Source organism: Tenrec ecaudatus, chromosome 14 (assembly GCF_050624435.1).
Source record: "Tenrec ecaudatus isolate mTenEca1 chromosome 14, mTenEca1.hap1, whole genome shotgun sequence".
NCBI classification, from domain to species: domain Eukaryota; kingdom Metazoa; phylum Chordata; class Mammalia; order Afrosoricida; family Tenrecidae; genus Tenrec; species Tenrec ecaudatus.
Genome location: NC_134543.1, coordinates 105,034,057 through 105,061,296, shown reverse-complemented (window position 1 = coordinate 105,061,296; position 27,240 = coordinate 105,034,057). Strand labels below are relative to the sequence as shown.

At 43.8% G+C, this 27,240-nt stretch overlaps 2 protein-coding genes across 2 annotated transcripts; one reads left to right on the top strand and one right to left on the bottom strand.

The window, feature by feature from the left end:
* Positions 1-941: 941 nt before the first annotated feature.
* On the top strand, positions 942-6,786 carry ELL3 (elongation factor for RNA polymerase II 3). Its single transcript, XM_075532300.1, has 13 exons — positions 942-966; positions 1,133-1,140; positions 1,223-1,847; positions 1,894-2,048; positions 2,295-2,407; positions 2,510-2,711; positions 2,803-2,882; positions 3,023-3,098; positions 3,255-3,429; positions 3,512-3,554; positions 3,876-4,047; positions 4,690-4,734; positions 4,819-6,786. Exons 1-13 carry the CDS (start codon positions 942-944, stop codon positions 4,927-4,929), a joined length of 1,830 nt encoding a protein of 609 aa, XP_075388415.1. The 3' UTR covers positions 4,930-6,786.
* On the bottom strand, positions 4,764-27,095 carry PDIA3 (protein disulfide isomerase family A member 3). The gene is made up of 13 exons (XM_075531703.1): positions 26,879-27,095; positions 19,107-19,185; positions 17,494-17,611; positions 15,549-15,656; positions 12,263-12,392; positions 11,942-12,058; positions 11,325-11,450; positions 10,408-10,590; positions 9,495-9,603; positions 8,652-8,780; positions 7,555-7,634; positions 7,153-7,210; positions 4,764-6,927 (listed from the first exon to the last, which is right to left on the bottom strand). The coding sequence occupies exons 1-13, from the start codon at positions 27,046-27,048 to the stop codon at positions 6,814-6,816; spliced, it is 1,521 nt and encodes a 506-aa protein (XP_075387818.1). The 5' UTR covers positions 27,049-27,095; the 3' UTR covers positions 4,764-6,813.
* Positions 27,096-27,240: the final 145 nt, after the last annotated feature.

The following is a 27,240-nucleotide window of genomic DNA, read 5'->3' as shown; positions in this document are numbered from 1 at the left end:
GTTGAGAACTGCTGCCCCAAAGGACTTGGTTGACCACCTGATTTGATATGCAGTCAACTCTCCCTCCCTCCCTGATTCCCAAGCCCTCTTACTTTGTTCTGGTTTTTTTTCTATAGTGCTTACCACCTTCTAACATACACTATAATATTTCTTATGCTTATTTATCACATTATTTATCATCTGTTCCCTCTCCCTCTAGAATGCATACTATGTCAAAGCAAGAATCAGTTCATTGTTTGTAGTTCAAGGATCTATTACAATGCTTTATGCAGAGTAAGTGCTTGCTACATGTTTGTTGAGTGAATAAAATTGTGCGTAAAATACCCATTCTAAAAAGGTGCTGTAGGGGTTACAACATACTAAACTCCTGGCCCACAATGGGCACACAATAACTGTTAGGTTCCTCTCTAGCTTTCTCAGACTCCTGCTTTTACAGCCAGCCCTCCCTGGACCCCTCTTGAAAAGTTTACAGTTTAGTGTTCCCTTTGAATTCAAACCCAGGACAATCCTCCAATGGCCGCAGATGTCATCCAAGAAAACAGGAGGCCTGGGAGACCCATTATCACATCTGTTTTTCAGAGTAGCAAATTGTCACCCAGAGAAGCAGAGAACCTTGAAGAGAGGAACAGGAAATGTTTCCGTTGTTGGAATGAAAGGCTTGTTGCACCCATAACTGCATCCTCATTGGATGTGGCAAATTTCACAAAAATATTGATCGCTTCCCAAATGTGCCTGTGATCTTTAGCATTTCTACATCCCAATCTCCTCTGTGGTGTTCCAATATGTGTGGTGCTAAAGTGAGCATTATCGCATCAATTTCAAAAGAATAAGTTTAGTTTATGGAGGTACAATCTGCATACAACATACACATGTTTGAATGTACCTTGGGGTGAGTTTTGACAAATGTGTCGGTCATTTGGGACCGGAAGAGATGAAGCGCCATGGGATTTCGCAAAGGGACCCTTGGTGGGAAAAAGAGAACAAAAAGAAAGAAAAAAGGAAAAGAGTACAACATCAGGGATCTTGGGAAACATTCAAACCAGGGGAAGGAAGCGCCTAAGGCCCAGCCTAGGGCTGCTCGTGGTGGGGCGCACTGAACTTCTCAAGGGAACGGGCCCGCCCCCTTTCTCAGCTCTGGAGGTGAGCTCTGCGAATCCATGGAGCCGTCCCTTTATTGTCCTGCCATTCTCCCCCGTCGTCCTCGCCCCCTTCCCCGCCCCAGGGCGGGCGCTCCCTCGCGAAGCCCTCCGGGGAGCAGCCGGGGGAGCAGTACTTAAGAGCTGGCTGGGCGCGCGCCCCGAAGCTGGGCGCAGACTCTCTCCCCGGAACCGGGCAGGCTCGCTGGAAAGTCCAAGGCCAGGCGCACGGTGCGCTCCCGCTCGCGGCGAGGCGGCGGCGGGGTCGTTGGGGACCGACGGCCCCGGAGTGCCAAGCGCCGCCCACGCGTCGGGGCGCCCTCCGGGGTGGCGCGGGCGGGGCGGGGCGGGGCCGACCTGGGCTGCGGGGCGTGGCCGCCGCAGCCGGCACAGCGGAGGTGGCCCTCGCCCGGGGCCCCGCTCGCCTGGAGCTCGTCCTCGGCGCCATGGAAGGACCCCAGGAACCGCTGAGCGGGAAGCTCCGGCTCTGCTGTCCCCCCGCGGCGGCGCGGACCAGCCTCCTGCTGCTCAGGCTCAACGACGCGGCGCTGCGGGCGCTGCGGGACTGTCAGCGGCAACAGGTGCGGCCGGCCCCTTCGGCGCGGGACCCCGGGCGCCCGCGGGCACAGGGACCCGGGGAGGGGGCGGCATCCGCAGGCGCCAGCCTCGCCAAGCGAACCCTGAGAGGCAGGCGCTCCCGGGTCCCCGACGGCGAGTCTTCACTGGAGCTCAGCGCGTGTCCGTGTGCTCCCCGCAGGTGCGGCCGGTGATCGCCTTCCAGGGCAGCCGCGGGGTGAGTGCGCGCCCGCGGTGGGGCGGGAGGTGCGGGGACCACTGATGGAGGCTGGGGCAGAGGCCGGCCGGGCGGACCCGCGCAGCCGGGGCCGGGCCCAGCGGAGGGAAGCAGTCACGGTCCGAGGCAGTTCCGAGAACCGAGGGGCTTCTGGGCTGGCGGCCCCAGGAGGATGTGGTCGGGGAGCCTGTGCCGTCTGGGTCTCCTGGGGGAACTCAGGCCCAGCTGCACCTGGCGTGCTAACGAGCCCCGTGGGACGTGTCTTGTGTTCTGGGCTGGCTCGGGGAGAATAGTGTAGGCAGATGGGGGAGGGACAGACTTCATGGGGCTTACGGTCTCCTCCCATCCTTCCCCCCCACCCCCAGTACCTAAGGCTCCCAGGTCCTGGCTGGTCTTGCCTCTTCTCCTTCGTAGTGTCGCAGTGTGGCCAGGAGAGTCTTGGTGGTGGCCTGGATCTTGTGTCCCAAAGGTTGGGCAGGTAAAAAAAGGTGTTTGGGTTGGGATGCGTGGAGGTGGTTGGGAGATAAGGGTTGTAAAGTCCTCCACCCTCCCGGTTGTTTTTCCCACCGCCGTTTTCTAGATCGGCGCCTGACCGCCTCTACTGCCTGGGCCCGCTCAGGGAACGCCTCACCATTTGGGCAGCCATGGATTCTATCCCAGCCCCGTCCCTAGTTCAGAGGCACATCCTGACTGAAGCAGCCAGAGATCCAGACACTTGGCAGAATACTGGAGATGATTCTGAAGAAGAGTCCGTGTCACAGCCACAGGTGGCACTAGAAGAGGTAAGGCCAAAAACTGCAAGGAGTTGGGGATAAGGTGGGGGCAAAGCCTGATGCCCAGCAAGCCAAGTGCCTCTACCACTTTCCCCGCCAGGTGCCAGATCACCTGGCAAGCAACCAAGGACAGTCACTCCCAGGATCCTCCAGGGAACACATGGCACAGTGGGAAGTGAGGTACTTGGGGGCAGGGTGGGGTAACTCTAGAGGCTCAGGAATTGTCTTCCTTTCCAATTCTCCACCCTAAAATGCTGTAATGAGAGCCAGCCCCATCCCCACCCTGGGCTTTTCTCTCATTCTCTCTTTGCAAATCCTAGGAACCAGACTCATCTTCCAAACAGAGAGCCTGATCAGAGACTGCCTTCCTCTGCCAGCCAGAAACATCTGGACAAGGTAAGTTGTAATAGCAGGGACTTTCAGAGAGCCCTGGATTTAAAAACCTGGGTCAAAGCCTTCATTTTGTAGCTCTGGGAACGCATCACATGGGAGGTTACGGTTGAGAAGGGCAGAATAGGATACGGGCTGTGTGATCAATATTTCCCCCAACAGAAACGCCCATCATCTACAGCCACTACAGAACCAGAAGAAAAGAGACTCAGAGCTCTGCCCCTAGCTCAAAGTCCCCTCCAAGGACTCCCAGGTCAGGACCTACAAGAGGAAGACTGGGAACAAGAAAATGAAGACCTGGGCCCCAGGCTGGAGGACAGTCCCACAGCTCAAGCAGGTGAGTTCAGGAGAGAGAGGTCAAACTTTGATGGACCACGTACCTAAAATCACCTTTGGGTCTTCTTCTGCTTCCTTCCTAGACTCTGAATCACCAAGCCCAGAAGAGGTACCGGATTACCTCCTGTGAGTACCATTTCCAATTTCCTCAATCCTTGTGCATATGGCCCTAGCTCTCCTCCCCTCACATCAAGATTAAACTCCCCGGGGACACACTGAAATTGAGGGTCATTCTCTGCCCCTGGCAGGCAATGTAACTGCAGCCCTTAGTGCCCTAGTGGTTGTTACACATTGAGTGAGCCATTAGGTCAGTGGTTCAAAACCACTCTTTCCACTCCTATAAAACATTCATCTTAGAAACCCAGAGGGACAGTTCTACCAAGGCCTATAGGGTGCACCGAGTCTCAGTGACTCAATGGTAGTGAGTTTCTGTGGTTTTTTTGGCAGGCAATATAGGACCATCCACAGTGCAGAACAGCAACATGCTTATGAGCAGGACTTTGAGACAGATTATGCTGAATATCGCGTCCTACACGCTCAAGTTGGAGCTGCAAGCCAAAGGTTCATAGAGTTGGGAGCTGAGATCAAGAGAGTTCAGCGAGGTACTCCAGAACACAAGGTAAAGATTGGGTTAGGCTGGCTTTCAGCTCTACTGGCCATTACTGTTGTCAGCTGCCACCAGGTTGGTCCTCCAACTCTTGGTGACTCTGTACACGAGAAGATCTATAGAGCTTTTTCCTGGCCAATTTCTCAGTAGATTGGTATACTTTTCCTCCTAGTCTGTTAGCTGCAGAAATCTGTCCCATGTCATAGCATATACAGAAGCTTTCACTGATAGATGGTGGTGGCTGTACTACGTGGGAATTGAGCCTGGGTCTTCCACATGGAAGGTGAAAAGTCTACCACTGACATAACTCCATACTTGCCCATTAGGAGCCTTAGTAGTGCTATGGATTAAGCACTGGACTGCTAGCCCCAATGTTGATATTGGCAGGTCAAGTCCACCAGCCCCCTTGGAAGGCGAGAGAAGGCAATCTGCCCTCAACAGGATTTACATCCTAAATAGGGTCACTGGGAGTTAGAACCGACTGGATGGTAAAGAGTTTGCTTTAACTGTTTAGAAACGAGTTTCTTCAGGGCAACAACTGTGTGCAATTTTGAGCATGCTTGTGTCATATAGTAAAGAATGAGAAGGGAAATGATTTCTCTCAAGTTGACCGGAGGTCGTTTCTGTGTTGAACTGGCATTTTCTTGGTTTCAGATGTTGGAAGTCAAGATAGTCAAGGAATATAAAAAGTTCAGGAAGGTAAGACAAGGCCTGGGAGAGGTAGCAAGAAAAGGTCAAAATGAGGACTTTTATTTTTCTGACATGGATGCTTTTTCTGGGCAGCGGTACCCAGGTTACAGAGAAGACAAACATCGCTGTGAATACCTGCACCAGAAGTTATCCCACATCAAAGGTCTCATCCTCGAATTTGAAGAAAAGAACAGGGGCAGCTAAAGCCACCCAAGGGCTCCTGGATCCTCTGCCCTAGGAGCTGTGAAGGAACAATGCGGCCGAGAACTTAGTCGAGTGCAACTGTCTGCTTTCCTTTATTGTTGACCGCTGGAGTCCATGTTGGCGCTAGGAGGGCAGCTCTAGGTTCTTGAGGGTTGATTTTGATTGTTGCCACGTTTTAAGTTTTAGGGCTAGGCAAAGTGCCAAGACTCACAGCTGTGCCCAGAAGTGTCAGATAATTGGCTTCTTTAGTTTGAGTCCAATCAAATTCACATCCCGAAAAATGACACCATCAGCAGGCCAGAGTACCTTCGGGATTTCAGTGAATTTAGCCTGGTGGTCTCCCTAAGGAAACGTCGATGGCAGCTAGTAGTCCCAAGCTAACAGCCCTTGTAGCACAGCTGAATGTAATGGGCACGATCTCATTAAAGGGAAAGGGCTGGGTTGTTGACATGTACCCAAAGTAACATTTTTTACAAACATGCCTGAACAACTGAGTGCTTCTGTGTCCTTTGTACAAGTCTACGCGCTCTTTTTAAGTCCGGCTAGGTTGTGGATCTTATGCCTGGCTATGTATTTGAACCACCCGGGGGCTTTCTAGGGGCCAAATCCCATCTAAGACTTGGGTAATCGAACCCCCAGGATTGTGGCATAGGCACCTTCTCAAAGCACTAGGAGTTATCTTGGTGTGTTTTTCCTACCAAATCCACCACCTACCATTAGGGCTTTCCTATCTGGAATTACCTAATGACTGGTAAAAATGAAATAAAATTTTGATAGGATTTGGCTTTACTCACACGAAAAGAGGTATATCGTCTAAGTTGAAGAAAGTGGATGTGACACTTTCCTGGTTCTACTGGAGAAGGAAAAGTAACAGCCTCACCCTAGGCTTTGAGGGAAGACAGGCACCCAGTAACGTTAGCAATTTCAAGAACATTTTAGGTGGAACCTCAACCCGAGGCCACACCCACATACAGGGCATTCAGAGGCAGGCAACAGCCCCTGGGAGGCATAAACACGCAGAACGCTCAGCTGCACCACAAGGATAAATAGCAACCCATCCTTTGGGCATGGGCAGGGCCACAAACAGCCCTGTTGTAGTCATTAGGCCAGAAGCTTGGGCAATAAATAGGTAAGGGTAAAAAGAGAAGACAAACTTGTAATCACAGCTTTGAATCCAATTACTTGGTCTAGAGCAGCAGTTCTCAACCTGTGGGCCACCACCCCTTTGGGGGTCGCCCAATTCATAACAGTAGCAAAAATACAGTGCTGAAGTAGCAATGAACATAATTTTATGGTTGGGGGTGGGAGAGAGGGTCACCACCACATGAGGAACTGTATGAAAGGGCCGCAGCATGAGGAAGGTTGAGAACCACTGCTCTAGAGCCTCACTAGCCTTACATATGGCTACTTAGATGTAAACTCATAAAATTTTAACACGTGCCCAGCCACGTTTCAAATGCTCACTAGCTGCATGTATTGGACAGAGCAGAGGGCAGAATACTTCCATCACTGTAGAAAATCTATTGGGACAGTGTCGGACAGGAGAAGTTGGGGGCTTTAGCCCATGGAAGAAGACAGTTTAAAGGGGGCTCATTTATTGTTACCTTTTCAAATGTTAAAAAAAAAATTATAAAACAACCCCCAACTTAATCCCCCCACCCTCCCACACACAAATAATTTTCCCCAAAACCACAAACATAAACTGGTCCTGGTGTTTCCATAAACAGTGCAGCTAAGAAAAGTTTAGAGAAAAATGAATAGGATTCAGATTATAACCATTCTGTCCTTTCAGAATAATCCCCACGTGGGTCCCAGTCCTCCCAAGAGGTTTTCCCATCTCTCGTGGAAGAGTCCTTTTACAAAACATTAGGCTTGGCTGCGGCTTTAGAGGTCCTCCTGTGCCTTCTTCTTCTTCTTGGGTTTCTCTTCTTGAATTACAGGGGGGTTCGTAGCCTCTCGCTGTAGGTAGCTAATGAAATCATTTAATTCACGGCCACCCTGAAAACAGAAAGATTTCTCTGAAAAGTGTGTATTTTCTAGAACCTTGAATTTCCTCCCCCACTTGGAAGACTTTCAAGTTTATAAAAACTCAAAAATGACAATATATACTGACCAAGAGAGTGGAAACAACTTCCAGTCAATAAACTCAACTCAAACTCAAAAACCCCTTCATGTCCAAGTTTGTATATATGTATATTTAGAGGGATGGAACAATGCACTTACCTCATATTTCTTTGGATTTAGCTTCTTGTTGGCTGGAGAGAAGTAGATGGTAGGGAAACTAGGGAGAGATAAAGAGTTCATTAGCTTCAGTTTCTAAAGTAATTCTGACATATTTCCTCAAGAAGTGCTTATGGGAATAAACTAGCATTCACAACTTCTTTTGTTTTGCGTTCATGATTTCTTATCAACTACTACACCTCCATTAGTGGCTAAATTATATCCCCCAAAACTCAAGAATAGGGAGCTCACAAAACTTTTGGCCACACTGCAGAAAGGATTAGTTTTATCCTTAATTGGAGTATGAAAACCTCCAGAACCATGAGCAGTAAAGAAATGGTTTCTTGGTAGTTTACTTTTCCTACCTAGTGCCTAAACGTCCTACTCCGTTTTTAATCTACTCACCCTCTGACTTCATATGGAGAAGGCACATCATTGGCTGTAGCATCCATCTTAGCTATGACAATATTTGGGTCTTTGCTGAGCTGTTAATAAAATAGATGTTTAAATATCAAATTTTCAGCAACCAAGGACCCTTTACCATATTTTCACATGCAACACACCAGATACTAACATGCAAGGGGCCCCAATAACATGTCATTTACATTAAAATAAGGTAATCAAATCAGGATGTAAAATAGCTCTTGGCTCCTGTAATTAAGACTCTATATTCTGCCATCTCTAAATTGACTCAGCGCACCAGGGGTGTGAGGGGCAATGCTGGGAGAGTGGAGGGTGAGTGGGTTGGAAAGGGGGAACTGATTACAAGGATCCACATGTGACCTCCTCCCAGGAAGATGGGCAGCAGAGAAGCGGGGGAAGGGAGACTCCGGATAGGGCAAGATATGACAAAATAACAATTTGTGGATTGTCAAGGGAGGGGGGAGCGGGGAGGGAGGGGGAAAAAAAAAGAGGACCTGATGCAAAGGGCTTAAGTGGAGAGCAAATGCTTTGAGAATGATTAGGGCAAAGAATGTACGGATGTGCTTTATACAATTGATGTATGTATATGTGTGGATAGTGATAAGAGTTGTATGAGCCCCTAATAAAATGCTTAAAATAAATAAATAAAAAATAAATTGACTCAGCGCAAATAAGAAATTATAAACGTTAAACTCGATGTTTTAAACTAAAGGAAATAATGGATCCTTATACCAAAATTCAGAAACCCCTGGATTCTTAAAAGCCTACAAATAAGGCATATACTGAATTGAGATTAACTTCTACATTTAATCTTCTGAATACTCAAACAACCCAGACTCCCTGACACACAGTCAATTCTGACGCACAGAAACCCAACAGAGCAGGCCGTGCAGCTAACTGTCCCTGTGAGTTTCCAAGACTCCAACTCTTCACAGGAGGAGAAAGCCTGTCTTTTCCCTGGGGGATGGCTGGGGGTGAGCCGCTGACCTTTCAGTGAGCAGCGCACAGCATAACCATTGTGCCACCAGGGATCCTAATCTTCCGAACAGGGTTAAACAATGACTAGGGTTCACACTTACCTTCTCTCCCAGTTCTTTATACTTAGGCTCCAGATTTTTACAGTGGCCACACCAAGGGGCATAAAATTCAATCAGCACATCTTTATCTTCCTTGTTTACTATTTCATCAAAATTCTCTGCTACCACTACCTAGAACACACAGAAGATTCTTTAGTTGGTAAGGCATCCTGAAGGATAAATTCATGAGCTTATTTATCTCTCGGCCTACTCCGTCTCAAATTTGTCATGCTGCTACTGAAAATAAGTCATAGAAACCCACTCGTATCCAAAGACTACATGTAAAATGTTGGCATTCCCCAGAAACGAATTCCGTTTCATGTCTGTCAAACATCTAGCTATGCTCAGTAGGTCATAGAAAGTATAAGTGCCGCACAATTTTTCTTTAAAACAATCTCATAACAATCTTTTAAACTCTATTTTTTAGGGCTAGCTTGTCCTACCCCAAAGGGTAATTTAACTCACACATAAAATCCTATGAAGGTTTTATACACCTATTAAATATTATGAGGCTTGCCAACGTTTCTTTACAACTCAGGGAGGTGACAAGATTTAACAAACCACAAAAAAGAGAGTTAACAAGGTCATCATTTAGACCACCCAGGTTCCCAAACTTGTGACCACTTTCCAGGGGAAGAAAAAGAAAATTACTCAGTGCCCCTTTTGCAATTAAAAACTTTTGAACGAGAGCCCATAATCTAGGATATAAAATGTAGGTCTCTGTGCTTGCAGCATGCCTAGACCATGCCAGGGCCGCCGGGAAACCCTAATTTAGCTAGCACAGGTAGGGAACAGAGAAATAAGGTAGAGCCACTCATAGGTGTGACGAGGCTCTGAGCACTTCACCTTCACAGGCCCATCGTTGCTTTCTGGGATAGGCTCAGACTTCAAGTATTTTTTCAGGTTGCCATCAAAGTAATCCTGCAGGAATCTTTCAAGAGCCTTGCCGTCACGCCTACGGAGGGAAAGACAAGGATCAGGCTTGTTCATTTATTTTCACACTCGAGAGGTGAAACTGAAAGTGAGAGTAAAAGCAGTACCTTAAAAGATTTTTACAGAGTTTAGCTTCAATTTCAAGATAGGAAGTTGGGATTCAGGGGGGGAAAAAATGGCTTTTGACCAGAACTGACCAATAAATTTATTGCTAGCATATTATTTGCAGATTAGAAAGGTAGGGAATGATGAGATCAAATTGACAACAGCAACTAAAAAGACGAGATAAGAAATTTAGGAGGCAGCAATCTTATGTTAATGGGGAGAAACAATCAGATAATGGAAGGTAAGACCGTCTTGCCCTGGAGAATGTGCCTGATCAACTGCTATCTTTTCCTGGCTGGCTCACAAGGAAGATTTCCATTTCTGCCTGATCCCCCGTGATGTTGCAGCAGTTGAGTAAAACATCTGTCTATGGTCTTAATCTCTCTCCTTCCTTTTATTTACTTACGCCAATGCCTTCATACTACGGCTTTCCTTCTGCAGGGGGTGGGAGGGGGTGTGGTGGTCTGAAATTACACTGGCTTCTAAAGCTAGTATTCTGCTACTTCTGGTGATGGGACAGGAACAATTTTAAGAATTACAAGATGAGATCCTTCTGCAGCTGTCAGAATCCATTAAAGAGCACAGGGTTTGAAGTTCCTACAATTAATTGGTCTTGACTAAAAGATATATCTTTACATTCCAATGTTTAGAAATCCTCAGCAGTGTAGAAAGTTCTAACAGTCTCTCTGAAGAATAGAAATCTAAGTAACTTGCAACTCACGAGAACTCCTCCTGCATGACAAACTTCTCTCCTTTAGCAGTTCTGATGGCAACAACAGGGATCTCTCCAGCAGTGCTTTCCAAGCCAAAATCAGAAAGGTCGTGGCCAAACGTTTTACGGCTAGCCACAGCAAAGTTGAGTTTGTGTCCCGCATCCAGGAATTTCTTTGCCACCATCATCACTCTGTTGGAAGCAAGAGGTGTTTGTGCCAAGATTATAAAAGGCGCTAAAACACGTTGAATAGCAAAGAACCAGAGGAGGTGGAAGGAAGACTAACTTCTACAAGCCAGGCAGCTCTCTGCACTCAGTCTAAACCTGTGTTCTCGCGCACTGGCACCAGATCATGCTACTCCAATGTCTCAACTCATTTAATTGCTTAAATGGAAAATCAATCAAATGCTCCATTCCCAACAAATTTTGCTATATTGTATTATCTGTGAAACCTATTTACTGCAATCATACTATCTGACCGGAAAATAAAACAAGGCAATGACATGCCCAACATGTTTTGAAAGTAGTTTATTACTTGTCTTTATGAATTCAAGTGTAGTTTTGGAGAGTCAACTGTTCCTATGCTTATTTGACCTCACATAACACTTGGAGTTGTTTACACACAGAGTCAACTTGTTTACAAAAGGAAAACACTCTGTTTCGGGTGGGTGAAGGGAGACAGTGGTTGGTGTGAGATATGAAAATAATAATAATTTATAAATTATCAAGGGTTCATGAGGGAGGGGTGGTGGGGAGGGAGGGGTGGTGGGGAGGGAGGGAAGAAAAGAGGAGTTGATACCAAGGGCTCAAGTAGGAAATGTTTTGCAAAGGATGATGGCAACATATGTATAAATGTGCTTGACACATGGATGTATGGATTGTTATAAGAGCCCCCAATATTTTAAAAATAATTATGTAAACTATACCTGTTTCTCCAGTAGTTGGAACCTTTAGCATTCTTTTCATAGTCCACATCATAGTAAGCAACAAGTAAGTCCTTGCCCTGTATCAAATCTTTATTATCTTCTGTCATGTGAGGGCAGATCCCAAAACTGAAATGAAATAATCCATTATCAAATTCAGATGGTTGATAGTTATACTGTGGACTTAACAGAGAAGTTGACAGCGCATATAAAGAAGTTTTTAATGGTTAGGATTAAGATTAAGCACTATAAAAGGAGGCCTGGTGTCACTGTGGGTTAGAGGTTGGGCTGTTAACTGCAAAGCCGGCAGTTCAAACCCATCAGTCACTCTCAGGGAGAAAGATGAGGCACCCTAAAGAGGCACAGTCTTAGAAGCCCTATAGAAGGTTGAGATGAGCCAGAATTGTTGGCTGGGGGTTACTAAGCAAAATACTGTGTACATCCAGTAATACAATAGGCATTCGAGTACCCACATTTTACTGTTTTAATATACACTACCAGCTGGTCACAATCCCCTGAATAAAGTCATTTACACCAAAACATCGCTCTGCTTAATAACTGTGGTCAGCAAATGAAAACGAAGCCAGGGAATTCTAGACAGGGTATAAAGAGGTACTCACATGTTTTCCTGGATAAATTTTTTAATCTTGCCAGTGGTCATTTTCTGTTCCATATATGCCACAGTTCTGTCCTCAAACTTGTTCATCAAATGTGAAGGACGAAACAAAGTGATTCCCCTTAAGGAAAACAAAACAAGTCTCAGTAAACAACTATCAGAAAAACTAACCCTCTCTCAAAACTTATTTGCAAGCAACAATCAGATGAACTAAGAGTAAAATAGTCTTTTTTTTTTTTTGAGTAAAATAGTCTTGCATAAAACTTCCATCGAAAAAAAAAGCATCATGATAATACTACAGAGGACATACGTCTCCGTCACTTACTCTCCGTCATTATCGTATTTGTTGACCAGAGCCTCAACATTGGTATGTGCAAATCGGTAGTTATCCCTCAAGTTGCTGGCTGCTTTTAGGAATTCAGAGTGAGCTTCACTGAATAAATTCTCAAAAAAACCTATATAGAAAATAGCAAGCATAAGGAAAAACCATTAAGTTCTGACACATATTCAAAGCTTTCAAATTCTTCTATTTTTCTCAGCCTTCAATCGTGGCTAAGCAAAGCATAAGTAAAAGAAACCGTCTACTAGACTTTAACATGACTCTACCTAGGTTCTCGGACAAAATATTTGGGATGAGAATACTTTCTCTTATCCTTTAAATAAACACATTTGGGAAATCCAAGGAAGATTTCTTAGACAAACAGTTTAATCTCTATGAGTTTTAGAAACTACTTCAGGTGCCAGAAAAATTAAATAAGGCAGTTTGTCAAAATATATTATGAATGTAAGCATTTTACCACACATTTCTGTCCATGTTGTGCTTTTCTTTTCAACCCCGAATCTACAAAAGGGGCCTAAAACATAACTACTAAATGCCTGCTTATGGTTAACCTCTTGTAAAATATACAGCATTAGTAGGCTTCAAATGGTAAGAAGTGGCTTTTAGTCAAATTTAAATGAAAAAGAAAACAATCTTCTATTGCTGGTTAGTTTCATTATAGCAATTTTCTAACAGGTCAATAAATATACACACATGACTTATAAACATGTATTTATTACTACTACGGTACAGAACATTTGCTCTTTCTAGAATACTTACATAAATTTATTTTATAATCAGATGCATCGTATATCATATAAAAAAACAAGCCTAGGATGTAGAAGGTGTCGAGTTGGCTGATAACGCTATTTTAAGGATAAAATTAAATACAGTAAACTCCCAAGAAAGCAATGATTGTTGTAAAAACTTAGGCAAATTCTAGCAATCTGCTTTAAACAATTTTAATTCCCAATTTCCAGGAAAATATTTATTACTTATTAGTAATGTTTCCTCTCACTTTGAAACCCTACCCTATTTCAGTCTTAATTACTCTATCATGAGTTTAACGTCAGAATTTAGTAAGTGGTAGAATAAGTGGAGGTGATTTCTTATTCCAATCCTTTCATTGAAATTAAACATGCAGATCTACCTATAAGAACACTAAGACATCCCCCCAGAAGAATTTATTTCAGAGGACAGCACTGAAGCTGCAGCTCAGGGAGAGGGACATGTCTGACCAGAGCACACAGGAACAAATGAAGAGGGAGGAAGAGAGTGGAGCACATTCTGGCCCACCAAGCCTTGATGATATTCCCACCCAGAGTGGTCAATTCACAGAGAAGATCAAATGGCCGGCCCCACTATGAGACACGACATCCCTCACTGACCCATAGCCCTACAGGAGACACAGTGTGGGAATTGCGCCTGATCTGATCCCACAACACCGAGGCAAAACACTAAGGGGGTGTAACTGAACAGTAAGGAGAACAGAGTAATGAGGTCCCCAGGGAATACCAAAAATAGACTTTGGGGGTAGGGTCTGGCTCGCCAACAGACTCGACCAGAAAACACTTACAAAGGCCAACAGACAGTCCTTGAACTAACTACAAGCTTTTCTTTGTTGTTGTGCATGTTATTATCTCTGCAGGTCTGTCTAAATAAGATAGGCTGGATGAACAATCTGTAAGAGAAAACGGGACCAACGGTTCTGGGGAACATGGGAGAGGGGAGATGGGGGGGGGGAGAGGAAGTAGTGTTAACAAACCCAGGGACAAGGGAACAAGTGATCAAAATCCGTGGTGAGGAGGGTGTAGGAGGCCTTCTGGGGCGTGATCAAGGGTAATGTAACCAAGAGGCATTACTGAAACCCAAATGAAGACTGAGCATGATAGTGGAACAAGAGGAAAGTAAAAGGAAACAGAGGAAAAGAACTAGGAGGAAAAGGGTACTTATAGAGGGCTAAATAAAGGCATGTCCATATGTAAATATATTTATATGAGAAGATGGGGAAATGGAGCTATGTGCATATCTGTATAGATTTAGTATCAAGGTAACAGATGGACATTGGGCCTCCACTCAAGTACTCCCTCAATGCAAGGATACTTTGTTCTATTACACTGGCATTCTATGATGCTCACCTTCCTAACACAATGGCTGAAGAAAAAAACGGGTGCATAAGCAAATGTGGTGAAGAAAGCTGATGGAGCCTGGCTATCAAAAGATATAGTGTCTGGGGTCTTAAAGGCAAACAAGTGGCCATCTAGCTCAGAAGCAACGAAGCCCACATGGAATAAGCACTCCATCCTGTGTGATCACGAGGTGTCGGATATAGCATCTGAGGTCTTAAAGGCTTGATGGTAAACAAGCGGCCATCTAGCTCAAAAGCAACAAAGCCCACATAGAAGAAGCACACCAGTCTGTGTGATCACGAGGTGTCAAAGGGATGAGGTATCAGGCATTAAAGAACAAAAAATTTTATCATTTGAACGAGGGAGAGTGTGGAGTGGGGACCCAAAGCCCGTCTGTAGGCAACTGGACATCCCCTTACAGAAGGGTCGCTGGAGGACAGGAGTCGGTCAGGATGCAGTGTAGCAACAATGAAACATATAATGTTCCTCTAGTTCTTAAATGCTTCCTCCCCACCCGCTATCATGATCCTAATTTTACCTTACATATCTGGCTGGACCAGAGGATGTACACTGGTACAGAGAGTAACTGGAAACACAAGGAATCCAGGACAGATGATCCCTTCAGGACCAGTGGTGAGAGTGGCGATACCGGGAGGGTGGGATATAGAAGGGGAACTGATTACAGGGATCTACATATAACCTTCTCCGTGGGGGACAGACAATAGCAAAGTGGGTGAAGGGAGACTTCGGACAATGTAGGACATGACAAAATAATAATTTATAAGTTATCAAGGGTTCATGAGGGATTGGGGAGAAGGGAGGGAGTGGGTAAAAATGAGGACCTGATGCTTAGGGCTTAAGTGGAGAGCAAATGTTGTGAGAATGATGAGGGCATGAGTGTACAGATGTGCTTTACACAATTGATGCATGTGTGGACTGTGATCAGAGTTGTATGAGCTCCTAATAAAATGATTTTAAAAACCAAACAAACACAAAGACATTCCAGGGAAACACCAATTTCCCCCATATTATTCTAACCCTGTGAGTTATCTTTTTAATTGCCCCTAAGCATTCTACACTTTTCACAGTGCTGTTTTCCAGCCATAGAAGGATTACACAACTGAGTTGGTAATGGAGAGGACAAATACATATTTGTGACTTACCCACCACAGAGGCATCTTTATCACCAATGAACTTCTCAAATTCTTCCTCAGTCTTCAGAACAACTGAAGCAGGCCCTGCCTGCTTCTTCAAGTGGCTGACAATCCCATCTTAGGAGGAAGATGAATGTTTATTGCAATGCCATTCATTATAATGTTTTAGAAGTTATTCGACAATGCTAACTATGATTCAAATGCAAAAGGTACAAAAAGGTATACAACAGTCATTGTCCCCTCCTTGTTCCTAGTCCCGTTCCTTATACAACCTCCAAACATTTTATGTATACAAGAAATCAAGTCATAGCTATTATCCCTTCCTTCATATGCAAACGGCATCATACATAAGCACTTTTCAATTTAATGTTTATCATGAAATATCTGCAATAATTTAGTTAAAAGAACCGCCTCAATCTTTTTTATAGCTGCCTTATGTTTTATTACATGACTTATACCACAATTTATTTAGCCTTAGCCACTGCTAACGAACACTTTTTTTAATCTCTTGCTCTTACAAATGATCCTGTATCAAACTACCTGTACTAGGTGCCATTTTGTACATGACAAGTGAGAGCACGGCAAACTTCAAGAAGCAAAGTCAACAAGTCAATGGATGGATGAACTTAGAATTGTTAAGCTGGCTTCCAAAAATACTATATCTATTTATAATATGACCAAATGTGTGCTTAGATGCTTGTAAGAATACAAATTAAATCATACTTACTCCTATTCTTTGTTCTGAATATTCTTTCCCCACCACATTACTCAAATTATCTTCTTCTCAATGGGCCTTTCTCTGACCAATCATTATTTTTTAAATTATTAAGTGAACAGTTCAACCTCTGACACTCCTTTCCTTTTTGAATTTTCTACACTTTTCACCCTTTACTATACACGATGTGACTCTATTTCTCTTACTACTATGAAGCATATACCAAATAGATTTTTGTCTGCTTTCCTTAGAATAGTGCACAAAAATAATTTATTTTTCAAGTAAATGAAATAAATCCCTTATGTTTAGTCACCTATAATGCTACATTTAAAAAGGAATATGTAATTTATAGAGGAGTTTTACTATTTATTGGCTAGATTGTGCTATATATAGGATTCATCCCAAATCATATCCCTCTTAAGGTCCAACGGTTTAGATAACTTGAGAAGCCATGCTCATCCCTCAAGCCTGCCTGGCAGACCTTCACTTCCTCCTCTCTGGAACTACGGCTCAGGGCTGGGGGAAGTGCTACTTCTCCACGGACAGATGAGCTGCCCTTCTCTACTTTCTCTTGGACGTATTCTCACCTTTACGCTTCACAACTATGGGCCCTTCAGGATCCAGCTCCCACTTACCCTAACACCACCTCTCATCCTTGCTAGTTACAGTTCAGTATTCAGTTCTTGAACACACCCCAAGGGCCTTACACAGCATTTGCTCTGTATGCCTGAGAGCCGTGGTGGCACAGCTAACTGGTTACAACATGCCAGGTTGCTATCTGGAAGTTCAGCAGGTCAAACCTATCCGCCACCACAAGGGAAGAAAATAAGGCTGTCTGCCCCAGTACAGATTTAGAGCTTCAGACACCTTAGGGAGGTTTCTACCATCCTATAGGGTGGGAATTAAGTCAACAGCAGTTTTCATTCTTTATGCCTGGAAAGTTCTGGCCCAGAGAGTCTGAGGAAAGGCTCCTTCCTATCTCTTAGGACTCAAAGGTTACTTCCCTGACCACCTTGATTATAACCCCATTTCAATATCTTACCACTGGAAAATATCTATCTGGCACAGTAGCTATTTATCAAATGAGTAACCCTGCTCATTTAGAAGTTCTTTCTAATCTACCAAATGATATAAATCCTTAGGTCAAGAATCTTTAAGACTGAAAACATGTAGCCAAGGGAAATGTGCTATGGCAAAAAATAAGGCAGTCAATAAATTCTGTTCCCACAGGACCCTTACCAGCAGTCCTCGGCCCATCATAAGCGCCTGCTTCTTCCCCATCTCTAAAGATCTTCAAGGTCGGGTAGCCACTGACCCCGTACTTATTACACGTGTTGGTGTTGGCCGTACAGTCAACCTAAATAATCACGAAAGGAGCTCTTTGAAACTCACATTTCTGGGGCTTAGTTTCAAAATGCATTTACAATTATTTATATGACTGAACTATTACATTGTAAGATATGTGGATGAAATGCCAATAAAACTGTTTAAAAAAGGCTTATGACTGGGGCGGGGAATGTATGGATGTACTTTATACAATTGATGTATGTATATGTATGGATTGTGATAAGAGTTGTATGAGTCCCTAATAAAATGTAAAAAAAGAAAAGGGGGAAAAAAAGAAAGAAAATGAGGGCAAAGAATGTATGGATGTGCTTTATACAATTGATGTATGTATATGTATGGACTGTGATAAGAGTTGTATGAGCCCCTAATAAAACGTTTAAAAATATATAATATATATAAAAAAAGGCATATGACTATTATTTCTGCCCCGGGTCAATATGGTGTCAGTCGCCATATGCTTTCTGCCTCAGTATATGGGAGAATACGTGGGATACACTAGCTGCAAAGAAAGGGCTTAACCATAGCAATTGTGTGAGGGTCATGCGGGATTGCGCAGTGTTTCACCCTGTGAACCCTGGAGGGTTGTTTTGAGTTGGAACTAATTGGTACCTAACAACATGTGAAAGATAAATCACTTACAGTAACAGCTGTGAGTTAATCTGATGACTATTAGGTGGTGTGGGATATTACTTTGGCAAACAATACATAGTTATTAACAAAGGCTATCCTCTTCAGTACCTATATCTACTTTCTGGACTAAACCATAACGTATCTAGTGAGATCAGGAAGAGATTCATCTATTTAACCATTTTCTCCAAACCAAGAAATGCTACGGCACTTTGAAAATGTTATAATCCAAATGCTGTAAGTGAATAAACTGAGATCCAAAAAATTAATTTGTCTATAGTTATGTGAGGCAGATACTGAATCACAAGTGATCTTTTTCCCTGTAGCATGCGGCTTCACAGCACCATTCAAAGTTCTTTCGAAACACACACCCGCACATGCTATTTATGAGAGGCTGCCAAGGTGGGAGCTTTTGAATGGAAAAGCTAAGGGCTGATCAAAGAATAATGACAATACCCTGGAAGCATTAGCTGATTACTTGATTTTAAAAACAAATGCCAAGTTCACAAGTAAGCTATCGGTGACATATCAATATCTTCCTAACATTTTTCTATTTCTCATTTTGAATATCACATAGCAGTTTTGTATGGGCTCAGTGACAATTTTCTAGGCTTTACTGGTCTACATGTATTATTATATATACATATCATTTACTATCCATATTTCCCTCTGAGATTTTATTTACCATAGTCTGTCCTTATGTCAATCATTCCCTTAGTTTCACTACTTAATAATCTTTGAAACTCTATAGTCTGTTGTATCACTGCCCAGAAATTAGTATTGTCTTCTTAGTACCATTATAGACAGTGAACATTAGTTTTACAAACTACTGTTTAAAATACTGCATTTCCTTGCATGAAGAATCCATTTGCACTCACCTTTGCTAACGGTACTATTCCTTTTAATCTGGTAGCTGCAGCTTCATATTCAGGGGCAAGCCTCTTGCAGTGTCCACACCTATATATAGAAAAAAAAATCAAACTCTTAGTAATCCTTGTTTGCTTACTTTATTTGCATTTAGAAGACTCTCATATTACTCTACTTTTAAAACAGGAGCTGCTTCCAGAAGAAAGCCATCATGTGAACCAGAGTGCTCAGAAGGTAGCGCTCCTATCTCAAGCCTGAGCGTGACACTGAAGGACTGGCTCCGTCTTGGAGTATTTTTGTCTCAGTGACAAGTGTAATTGGGTCCCTGAGGTCACAATCAAAAGTATGCTGTTGTGTACTGTTGAGTGGCAGAGGGAATGGGTTCAAGTCCTTTCATTCCAATGATAAGGCTAAAATGAAGTACAGAAAGCACAGTCCGACTCCCGGTAGCACCTGACCAGGAGTACAGTGTATTAACTCTTTCAGAATCACCATCAACTACTTTTTCTCCATCCCTTGCGCATGGCTGTATGTGACCAGAAATCTCGTTTGAGGGGGTAGTGTAATCAAGCTCAGAAGGCACTCATTTGTTATGAATAGGAATCCCAAAAGCAAGTTGGAAGCTTCATTCAACTTCAGTATAACGACAGAACGTTGGCATCTGATTTTCAGAGCTACACAGTTCATTTGGCTATGAGGAAACTATAATTAAAATCTTGTCAACTAGAATAGGTTCCCCAAAGGGCTACCAGGAACACCTGCTCCTCTGCCCATAAAGACCTAACAGCCTCACAGGCACACTGTACATGCAACCAGAGGGGCGGGGATCCACGTCTCCTCAGGATACAGCTAGCACCAGCTGTACATCTTCCTTTCAGAGGCCAAAGGGCTGCAGAGGGATCACCTTGAGAAGGTGAGGAGCTCTGTAACCTCCCCATGGACCGCAAGAGAAAGAAATAGAAACAAGACGGGAAGAAACTTCTAGTGATGTACTTCATTGCCAACAGTCTCAAAACTGATTTCAATGTAAGCAATGATGGCTAAGAAGCATGCAAATATTCTACTCCTAAAACATATTTAAAGCAAAGACTTATATGAGCTCATATTCTTCAATGTCTTAGTGTCCTATTCAAAAATAGTAAGTTGAAATGGAGCAGTGAAATGAAAACAGAGTAGTACATGTCAGACACATACATATCAAAATATAAAAGGATGAAATGATAAAGACACCCAAATCAGGATGGGGGAATGAGGAAGGGGGAGGGAGTACTCAGGGCATTACAAATACATGAGCTTATTTCTTAGTGTAGTGCAGGTAGTAAATACCGTATATACTCATGTATAAGCCAAGTTTCCCAGCACATTTTTAATGCAGCTTTTCTGGTAAAATTAGGTGCCTGAAGGGAAAAAAAAGAGCTGATGCCAAGTGGAAAGCAAATGTTCTGAGAATGATGAGGGCAACAAATGTACAAAAGTACTTTACACAATTGATGCATGTATGGATTGTGGTAAGAATTGTAAGAGCCCCCAATAAAATGATTTTTAAAAAATTAAGTGCTTTGGCTGATATCTGCATTGGCTTATACTCCAGTATATACGGTAAATGCTATTCCTTATACCATAATGCATGTATACACAATTTGTTGCATCTGAAATCAGGATGTGATTTGTATGTATCGGTGTCAATGGCAGCTTTTCTTTTTGATTGTTAGGTGTTGTCTTAGTCAGTTCTGACTCAGAGAGACCCCAACAAACAAAATACCACCAGGTCCTGCCATTCCCACAACTGTTAGGCTTAAGCCCATTGTTGCAGCCACTGTGTCAATCCATCTGAACAAGGGTCTTCTTTTTTTCCAAGCATAACGGCCTTTTCCAAGGACTGGTTTTGCCTAAGAGCATGTCCAAAGTCTGGGAGATGAGCTCTCTCCATCTAAGGAGCACTCCGGCTGTACTTCTGCCCACACAGGTGTGTTCGTTCTTTGGGCAGAGCTGGGTGCTTTTCAATAGTCTCACAACCAGTAACGCCTTAAATGCGTTTGAGATATGGAATTAATCATTGTACTCTATATTCCTTTGGTCTTGCATAATAGTTAAAAGTTATTGTACTTCTACTCTAACCAAACTATACAAATTACAACTGATTTAATATAAGAAAACAACCAAATGCCGGGGAAACCCACTTTTACGAATACAGTCTTTCATAAGGAAAGTCAGAAACTTCATTCTTACTGGGCCTAGATCCTACTGTAGTCCTTTTTTAAAAAAAAAATCATTTTATTGGGGGCTCTTACAACTGGTTACAAACCATACATCAATTGTATCAGACATGTTTGCACATACATTCCATCGTTCTTTTTCTAGACATTTACTTTCCATTGAGCCCTTGGAATCGGCTCCTTTTCCCCCTCCCTCTTCCCCCCAACCCTCATAGCCCCCTGATAGATTGTAGATTGTTAATTATTTTCAAATCTCACTCGGACGGCCGTCTCCCTTCCCCTCTGGTTTCTGTTGTAGTCTTAATGCCTTTAAAAGTTAAGGAAATCTGGTGGCACCGTGGTTAAGTACTTGGCTGCTAACTGAAAGGTTAGCAGTTCAAAACCACTAAGTCATCCGTGGGAGAACGATGTTAACTGTCTGCTTCTGTAAAGATTTTAGTCTTGGAATCCCTATGGGACAGCTCTACTCTGCCCGAAGGGTCACGATGAGAAAAAATCAGCTCCGCTTTTTTATCCTTCTTAAGGAGTCCCGAGGCATGATAGCTAAGTACTTAGCAAACTGAAAGGTTAGTAGTTTTGAGCCACAGGAGAAAGATATGGCAAATCGCCTTCCACAAAGACGTAAAAGTCTTGGAAACCCTTCAGGACAGTTCTAGTCAGTCTAGTGTGTCAGTATGAGTTGGGATCAATTCAATGGCAACCCAAAAAACACCAATCTCACTGCCATCAAATTGATTCTGATGCATAATGATCAGAATGGACGGGGCTTCCAGGGGTCCCTGTGGACTTCTGAGACTGCAAACTCTTTATGGGAGTAGAAAGCCTACTCTTTCCCCCTCAGAGTGGCTGGAGGTTTCACATTGCAGGCCTTGCTCTTAGCAGCCCAACATGTAAAAGCACTCGGGCTCCTCAATGACACGTATCTGGGCAACAGTTCTCATGTTCAGATAGATGCGTCTCAATGAGGTCCTGCTCTTCAAGCCCTCCACATATCCCAGCCGTAGAGAACATTTACCCAACACCAACTAGAGAACACAGTGCACTACAAGTCACTCACATTGAGAGAAACCATTTACATGAATAAGTTAAGCAGTTGTACATCCCGTGGCATCCTAGAACTACAGCCATTTCATTTCAACATGCATTTAATGTGTGCTTCCTTTGGATATAAATTACATATTCTTTCCACGGACTCCTCAGTTGCGCTGACCAGCTGTGATTTCTCTACTGAGTTATGTAGCTGAGAACATAAGCACAGTCAGAGTTCAGATAAAATACAATTCACTGGTGTTGAGTTGAATTCAGGTTCATAACTCTATGGGATGGAGTTGAACCATTCCATAGGGCTTGCCAAGTTATAAATCTCTGTGGAAACAAACTGCTGCATCTTTCTCCCATGGAGTGGCTGGTGGGTCTGAGCTGCCCACCTTTCAGTTACCAGGGCTCTGTGGGTTCAGAGAAGATTGAAGATTAGGGCGATAAGTAAGAATTGGATCTGGTCACGCAAGATTTAAAGCAGGGAGGGAAAAAAGGAAAATGAGCTGATTCCAGGAACCCAAGTGGAAGGCGAATTTTGAGAATGACGAGGGCAACGAATGTATAAGGGTGCTTTGCTCAATTGATGTATGTATGAATTGTGATAAGAGTTGTAGGAGCCCCAATAAAATGATTTATTAAAAAAAAGAAAAAAGATTTAAAGCATCAGAGAGGAAAGGTAGAATCTTTTGGATAAAGGTGATAGAACAAAGATAGGAGTACTAATGAGAACAGTGCATTCAGAGAACTGTGAAAGTCTTTATTTTCAGAATAAGTGTGTGTATATGTGCATTAAGGTTTCACCAATCAATGGTGTACAGAAAGGGTGAAAAAAATAGATATATACGGATGTGCTTTATACAATTGATGTATGTATAATTGATGTATGTATATGTATGGATTGTGATAAGAGTTGTATGAGCCCCTAATAAAATGTAAAAAAAAAAAAAGATATAGAAAAGTCACCAAAAAAAAAAAAAGTCACCTAATAATATCTTCCACATGGCAGGTAATGAAGGTTAATAAAGATCTGGACCAGAGTGGTGCTATGACAATTAAGAGTTAAATCACTTCATTTCAACCACCTCAAAACCTGTGATTATAATAGTGTAATGATGTTCTACATACTAATCAAAAGTACCCATGAAGCATTAAAAAAACCTCTGGAGAGCTTAGTGGATGGGAGTCTTCAAGGAAACTAGAAAATAGAGAGGAAAAAATCTGTGTGAGAGAGAAAGAGAGAGAGAGAGAGAGAGAGAGAGAGAGCGAGAGCGAGCGCGAGAGAGAGCGAGCGCACGAGCGCCCAAGGCTAGGACTGAAAACCAAAGCACTGGCAATATGCACGAGGTGATGACATGCAAAAAGAGACGGTTGACCTGTTTCACAAGTCTCAATAGTCTGGAGAATATTCTCTTCCCCCAAGTCCATCTGGAATGGAACTCAGAGTTAGTTTCACAGATCTATCAGGATTAACAACGAACACAAATAGGGGATCCTGAACAGAATGATAGAAAAATGTAGAACTCAAATTCCTTTAAAAAAAAAAAAAGCCAGACTTACTGTACCAAAAGAAATTACAGGAACTCTTGTTACTAACACCCTAAGACTGTTTGAATATGAAGCTATTTCTGCAGGCTATCTTTCAGCCAAACAATATACTGGGTTATAAACAGTATCATTCTTGAGTAATGTTGCTTCCTTAAGCAATTAACTAATATAAGACCAGACACCCACCCCCAAATAAAAACCCAAACCCCAAATTCACTGCCATCTAATTGATATCACCTTATAGAGCCCTGGCGGCAAAGTGGTTACACATTGGGCTGCTAATACAAGGTCAGCAGTTTGAAACCACCAGCTCACCAGCCAGCTCTTGGAGAGAAAGTTGGGAGCTTCTACTACTGTCAAGTTATTTATTCTCAGAAACGCACAGGGGCAGTTCTATTCTGTCCTATAAGGTCACTAAAAAATAAGTCAACATTTAGCCAGAAAACAAAATAGGCCAGGAAGGGGCAGAGAAATAAGATAAATGGAAACAGAACAAACAGAATGGAAATGAAAGACACATTGAAAAATTGTAACCAATGGCACAGAACAAGTTATATAAATTGTTACAATTTTAAAAAGTAACACACAAGGCTGTGGGTTGTTGCCATTGAACAACCCACATCAGTCTCGCAGGAGTGACAGTAAAATTAGGAACCAGTAGAAAGGAAGAAACAACTACTTACCTGGAAAATAATTTAAATCTACAATGTAAATAGATGTTTGCATACTAAGTGCTAACAACCAAAGCTCAAAAAAAAAAAAAAGTCACTGTCATTGAGCTGATTCCAACTCATACTGACCTGGATAGAGAAGAACTGCCTCTGTGGGTTTCAGAGGCTATACATCTATACAAGAGTAGAAAGTCGGAGGGAGGGGAAAAAAAAAAAAAAGAGGACCTGATGCAAGGAGCTTAAGTGGAGAGCAAATGCTATGAGAATGATTGGGGCAGGGAATGTATGGATGTGCTTTATACAATTGAGGTATGTATATGTATGGATTGTAATAAGAGTTATATGAGTCCCTAATAAAATGTAAAAAAAGAAAAGAGGAGAAAAAAATGATTAGGGCAAAGACTGTACAGATGTGCTTTATACAATTGATGTATGTATATGTATGAACTGTGATAAGAATTGTATGAGCCCCAATAAATTGTTAAAAAAAAAGAGTAGAAAGTCACTTTCAACTCCTGGAAACTCTACAGGGCAAAGACTGCCTGCCTCAAGGTAGTAAATCTTCATTGAAGTGGACTGTCAGATTTTTCCCATAGAGTGGCTACTGAGTTCAAAATACCAACCTTTCAGCTAGCAGGAGCAGTGTTTTAACCACTACACCAGCAGGGCTTCTCACAGAAGAATGTAGGCATTAGAAAGCATTTCTAGCTTATGTATTAGTAAATGAAAATAGCTGAATGTGAAGATATGATGCTATCAATAGCAGACTTCCTTGATTCCAAATTATTCATTCGGAAAACTGACCTCTCCGGTTGGTGCTGTGGAGGACGAGTTTACCTTCTAGCCAATTGAAAGCAGACACCACAGCTAAGACCCACCCAATTCTAAAGTTTAGTGCATGATGGGATATATAGTTTTTGAGGAAGCACATGAATTTCAAAGAACACCTCCGATTGAAAAACAAATCCCAAAGTGTTTTAAACTAATAGCTCTCCAGCAATTAACGCCTGTAGCACTAACTCAGTTCTGATACAATTCCATAAAGGCACTGTAATTCCAGTGACAACTCCCCACTCCTCACCCTTCTTTGAACAGCATGGCTACTCAACTAAAATGAGTTTTTCCCAAGAAAGAATTAGGCGTTCAGAGATGTTCGAGTGTAATCAGTACTGCCACTCAAATACTGTACAGAGAACCTCAAGTGGCTGAAAAGGAAAACTGGCTGCCTCTTCTGATTCAGGTGGTCCTCGCTACAGGGCTTCAATCGAGCCCCAGCCTAGGGAGCGAAGAGAAGAATCAGAAGTGAAAGTTAAACACTAACGATGCTTTACTGATACTTCTTGAATACAGACCTGCTTTTAATTAAGAATTCATGGGTCACAAAGGGGAAAATTAAGGACTGTAATCAGCATGGATGTAGGAAGTGCATCCAAGCTTTTTGCTTTTAGTTCCCTAGAGACTGAAGACAGCTTTTATTTGCCATGGCAAAGATTGGGGTTAACAAGCAACCAACCAACCGGCTACACTCATGTTTTTTTGGTCCAGAGTCCTTTCTGCTCCCTTCTCCTTTTCCATTCCCCCCAGGATGGATTTCATTTCCAGTAAGTTCTAAACTGAAAAACTGACAGCTCATTTTCAATCAAGTCACTCCGAAGTGGGATATTCTGTCCAACGGTGGTGACTTTCTCCATGGAATCTTTGGGGCATTTCCCGGAAAGCCTAACTCAAAGGGACAATCTGCTGGCTAGGGTTGGACTTAAGTCTTGGTCATCCAGCTTCTCCAGGGCGGGGAAATGAGTGATTCGCTCAACGTGAAGCGAGTACACTGGTTGCCTCGCGAAAAGCACTTTCAGACCATTCTGCAGCCACGGAGTGACCTTGGCTAGAAACCAGTAGCTGGAGCGCTGGGTGAAATGAAATACTCGGGGAGCCGGGGGGGGGGGTCGTGAAACGCCCAACGAGAAGGCCTTGGGATGGCTCGTTCGCAGCCCCGAGGACGTTAACACTGACTCACTCACAAACTGTAAAGGCTCGGATCGTGGCGGGGGTGGGGGAGTGGGGGGGCACGCGCTGGGTATATGAAACCCTCTTCTAATAGGAAGTGCCGCAAGAGTGCCGCGGTGAGGATGCGGCCTGCGGGGGGGGGGGGTGAGGAGGAGGAAGAGGCCTTCAGGTTTTCCTTCCCGGGTCTCGCACCCAGGCGAGCAGCCCCGGCTCCTGGGCTCCGCGGGGCCCGCGGCCATGGCTGCCCAGGCCCAACCGTCCCGCCAGCCGGCCTCCCTCCCCGGCTCCGGCACCCGGGGCCTTCCTTACCAGGGGGCGAAAAACTCGACCAGCATGAGGCCCGCAGAGCCCGTGTCGCCGACCCGACTCTCGAAGTTCTCGTCCGTGAGTTCCAGGACGTCGGAGGCCGCGGCGACGCGGGCCGCGGCCAGCAGCAGCAGCGTGAAGACCCCGAACGGCGCTGGCCGGCGGAGGCGCATGGCGGCGAGGTGAGGTGGGGGCGGCCGGGAGGGAGGGTCGGCGCTCGGCGGGGAATTCAGAAGTCGGGCCGGGGACCGCGCACCCTGGCTCTGCGCTCGCGCGTCTGGCCCAGGCGGACCTGCAGCCGGAGGTCCCAACCCCCCAGCCGGGCTCGGGCCGCAGTGTGGCACCGGCCGATTGGCTGCGCGGCG